General features: G+C 32.8%; 1 protein-coding gene across 1 annotated transcript; it reads right to left on the bottom strand.

Annotated features, from left to right (window-relative positions):
• Positions 1 to 864: 864 nt before the first annotated feature.
• On the bottom strand, positions 865 to 4,133 carry LOC139891275 (myb family transcription factor IPN2). The gene is made up of 7 exons (XM_071874226.1): positions 3,744 to 4,133; positions 3,120 to 3,196; positions 2,929 to 2,995; positions 2,747 to 2,816; positions 2,607 to 2,649; positions 2,053 to 2,455; positions 865 to 1,527 (listed from the first exon to the last, which is right to left on the bottom strand). Exons 1-7 carry the CDS (start codon positions 4,012 to 4,014, stop codon positions 1,121 to 1,123), a joined length of 1,338 nt encoding a protein of 445 aa, XP_071730327.1. The 5' UTR covers positions 4,015 to 4,133; the 3' UTR covers positions 865 to 1,120.
• Positions 4,134 to 4,749: the final 616 nt, after the last annotated feature.

The raw sequence follows: 4,749 nt of genomic DNA, 5'->3' as shown, positions 1-4,749 counted from the left end.
TATTGTACAGTAAAAATTATGTAGTATATATGTGTGTGTGGTGCAGAGATAAGATTCATAATATAATTCTCACATATACTTCTTGATATAATATACATATTTCATATTCACTCTTTTCTTTAATTAGTATTCTATAGCCAAAAATCAGACCACTAAAGGTAGTTATAAGCCTACTGAATTATAACAATACAGGCACACTTCTTCTCATAGCTTAATTCATACTACAAACAATCCATTTATGTTTATAACTCATTCCTATAATTTGTCATGTAGGAAAAATGATAAAGGGATTTTCTTTTGAGATAGAATTCATCCATAATCCCTCATCTCTACATAATGCCACGAATCTCACATACTTGATCGGTTCCTACATAGAATAAGTGACGTAAAACTAATTACACTTCAGTTGTAATATGAGTTACCAGATAGAGAATCGTCATCCGATACAATAAACTACTCAAAGACCTTTGCATTAACTCAAAAAGTAAAACCCCTTTGTGAGTGATACTGATTAACTAGTCAACAAGTACGGTTATTGTGGAGCTTATTAGTGCTTCGTAATGAGACATATCATCATCATAAGTTTGATTCTAAAAGACCAAAAGTATTTATTTATATATAAACAAAATCTGCAGTAGCAATATATTTTTTTCAATTTATTTTTTTGAAAGGCTAAAAGTAGCAATGTATTTAAGCATAAGAAATGTGGATAAATCATCATACATGCATGGGTGTAGATTAAAGGAACTCCATATATGGACCATGAATTAAATTGCAAATATTTGATCATAACCAACAGAAATGAAAATGACTTTCAAGTAAATTACAGCAAGACCAACGAATCGAATAACCGAAATTACAGAATGAATGCATGAATTCTGATATAACACCAAGTTCTTTACATTCATTATTATGAATCTCAACACTAACACAACCTAAATTAGAAGTTAATTAACAAGCATTTGATACATTGAAATGATTATTAACCACAAACTCGGAGATAGCTACATTTAACTACCTTTTATATATGTAATATATAGTCTCTGAATTTTCAAAAGATTATATGTTTAATCTAACACACAAACATTTATATATGTATATATCAGTATAATCTTGTTAGCTACCCAAATGAAGAGCTTCTTCCTTGTGGAGACATATTTGAGTTACTATTAGTAGAAAGTGTGGCCCTCATGTTATCCATCGAACTATTCGACGACAATGGTGGTCTTCTTGGAGACGTTCGCTCCAACTTCTTTTGATGATCTAACGGTCCTAAACCAAGATGATGTTGATGTTGATGATGATCGATATTTCCTAAAGTTAATGGCTTTGTTTCAAAAAGATGCGCTTGGACAGACGAATCAAGATCGCAACCGTCTCCTGCTCCTTCAGAACTATTGCTAGATAGTACTCCAATATGATGTTGATGATGATGATGTTGATGTTCAGATGGACGATGATGATCATCTTGAAGATGAAGTTCATCGTCTGACCACATTAAGGGGCTCTTTCGGGCTGCAGCAGTACCTGTGCTATATCCAACTCACATGAATTAAAATCAGATAATTATTCAAGTTGAAGCGCTTTAAAAAGATATGGGAACATTAAAATAAACGGATAATCGTTTTAATCTTTAGGTTTTTACTTAGATGTACGTGAACCATCCGAGACCTCTTGTGAGGATATATATCAGGGTTAGGATTAGGGTGTGCATGTTTCGGAAAAAACCAAGGAACCGAACCGAAAATAAGGAACCGAGCGATCCCTAACTGAACCGAGCTATTTTGGTCGGTCCTCGGTTCACATTTTGTCAGATTTACGATCTTCGGTCCGGGCGGACCGGATCGAACCCGAAAATAACACCAAAAAATAAGTGAACCGAACTGGATCAAACCGAAAATATTTGGTCCGGTCCTCGATCCGACTATCTACTACAAATTGGGACTTGGAACATAATAGAACCGAATTAGTTTGGTTTGGTTCTGTACTATGTACACCCCACCCAGATATATGTAATTAAGATCATAATTTAGGGATGAAGAAGAGCACCACCTGGTGCTGCAACGGCGGGCGGTGATGGAGATGGTGAAGTGCCATAAAGATTAAGGTCTTGAAAAGAAGGAAAATTGAGGGACCCAAAATCCTTGATAGCTGATGTCACTTGGTCACCAGGAAGCATCATCATATGGCCTCCTCTATGTCCTTGTGGTGCTTGATCAAGATGATTATTAGTATTACTTGTACTTGCATTAATGTTCATACCCATATTCATATTCATTCCAATTCCAATTCCAATTCCTGCACCAATCACTTTATTACCATTAATACTATTATGATTGTAACCAGCAGCAGCAGCCATGCTTTGATCTCCAGCTAGGGTTTGGCAAGCTTTTTCGAGTATCGTTTGCATGTATTTTCCTTGTGCTTCTATCCTTAATTGCAGATGCCTTTGCACCTGAACAATATAATACCATAAATGAAAATTTGTACTACTTAATTTTCATGTTAACTTTACACAAGAGGGAAAAGGGTATATATATATATATATATATATATATATATATATATATATATATATATATATATATATATATATGTATATGTACCTCTAATTGTTCATGAAGTCTTCGTTGTACCTCGATTTGCATCCTAATTACACCACGATTTCGACATTAAGCTACTACTATATATTGATTTCCTTTTATAAACTGTAAACATATATAGGACTAAAGTGATTAATACTTACTCGTTCATACTTCGGCCCATCATTCCAGAAGAGGATGCATTACTGTTTCTTTGAAGTTCTAATGCCGAAGCTGGGATAAACATTCATTAATAAAGTTAAACTACTAATATAAACATGGATTATCGATTATGAACACGCACGCCCACACACATGATCGAGTACATAAATTAATAAATACTCACCTCTTTCGCTATCTTTTATGGAATGATCATTAAATTCCTTGTGAGGTTGTTTTCCAAGCCTGAATTTCTGTTAACAAAAAATTCCAAATTAAGAATAAGAGAGTAGCATAAATTAACCTTTGAACTATATATGTATGCATATATAATTATATACAATGAGAAAACTTGAAGCGTAAGTTAAGTTGAGATACCTGAAGATGGCTCTTAAGATGGTAAAGAGTAAGACCCTTTACACCCATGACTCTCATGATTGTCTTTGGTGTTGCCTCTACATATTTTATAAAAAAAAGAAACATATAAATCTTGGTTAGATAAAACACACACAGACACACACACACAAACTTCATGGATATATACTAGATCTAGGCTAGATGAGTCTTTAAAATATATCTAGGTTAGATGGCACACACACGTGCATATATCTATGAGTTGTTGAGTTGTTGCTATACAAATACAATGATTTAGAAAAAAGACATCCATATTCAATCAACAATCATGTATTGAAGACTATATAGATCTTGATCATATGACACATACATATACATATAAATGCATATTTATTTACATATATAGACAAAATACTAACTATGACATACCTCAAACACAAGACTAGATCTTTGTTAAATGATAACAACATATGCATGTATACTAAATCTAAGATGGGATGTAGATATAAAAGATATGAAATTAGATAGATTCTTGTAAATTAATATAGCTAGTTTCTTCTTAGCATGTTTTTATAAAATCTCCGTTGTTTAAAAGATTTACAAAACGAAAATCCAAAATTTAAATGAGATGTAAGTTAATAAGCATACTATCAGGTCCTCCAAGCTGAGCAACAGCATCAACGAATCGTTCATGGAGCTCGACTGTCCACCTGAGTCGCGGTTTGGGGTCAGTGGTGAGGACAAGGCCCGAGTCACCTTGTATGGTTCCAGGACCAGCAGTGGTATGGTTAGTAGCACCAACACCACACATGTTGGACCTATCATGATGATGATTATGATGATGATGATTATGGTTGTGGTGAAGTGAATTCATAGCAGTTGTAGAACCAGTAGCTGCTGCTTTCTTTGAATGGAACATTATAATTATATTATATTCTCTTGTTAATTAATCACTCTTTTTTTTTTTTCTGTGTGTGTAAGAGAAAATATTGAGAGATTCAAGAAGAACAAATGCGATATGCAAATAGGGGAAGAAGAATAGGGTTCCTCTTTTAAAGATGGGAAACCCTTTTTTGTGACTATATTAATATTGATTTGTGGTATAAAATAGCCTCAACTGGAAGCTAACTTTGTTGGCTATAATACTTTAATTAATTAATTTAATAATTTAAGTATACTGTTCAAGATAGTTCTATTACGATTTACATGGTGTTGTAATTTGATTTTAACCACAGCATAAAAAGAGTGGGAAAAAGAATAAAGAATGAAAAGTAAGAATCTTTAGTAATCTATGCGTGTATATTGTATATATCACTTGAAGTAGTGTATATTTACATAGGATTCGATCGATAAACTAACATGTCATTTCAAAATGGAAATTTCGTTCCACTTGAATTCATGAGGTTTTCTGATAATTAACTTCTAAATCAAATTAAACTATACTATATATATAAATATATAATTAAGAATTATTTTCCTTATATACTTGGACAAACTAATAATTATAATTTCCTAAACTCATATGAGAATATTTTACTATTATATGCACGATAATTAAGAGTCGATAACGATCACATAATAATGCAGGGTCGATAACAATCACATAATAATGCAGTTAAACTGCGTGCTCATAGTAAAAATACCTCCTCTCTCC

This window comes from Rutidosis leptorrhynchoides, chromosome 2 (assembly GCF_046630445.1).
Source record: "Rutidosis leptorrhynchoides isolate AG116_Rl617_1_P2 chromosome 2, CSIRO_AGI_Rlap_v1, whole genome shotgun sequence".
Classification (NCBI taxonomy): Eukaryota; Viridiplantae; Streptophyta; class Magnoliopsida; order Asterales; family Asteraceae; genus Rutidosis; species Rutidosis leptorrhynchoides.
The sequence above is the reverse complement of the archived record's forward strand: the minus strand, read 5'-3'. Positions and strand labels throughout refer to the sequence as shown.

What these genes read in the sequence shown, in the direction of transcription:
- LOC139891275 (XM_071874226.1), bottom strand. Translation starts at nt 4,014, where the DNA reads ATGTTCCATTCAAAGAAAGCAGCAGCTACTGGTTCTACAACTGCTATG. An exon ending in TCAGCTTGGAGGACCTGATA is followed by an intron (nt 3,197 to 3,743) that starts GTATGCTTATTA and finishes TAAAATATGTAG; the next exon opens with AGGCAACACCAAAGACAATC. An exon ending in ATCTTAAGAGCCATCTTCAG is followed by an intron (nt 2,996 to 3,119) that starts GTATCTCAACTT and finishes TTTTGTTAACAG; the next exon opens with AAATTCAGGCTTGGAAAACA.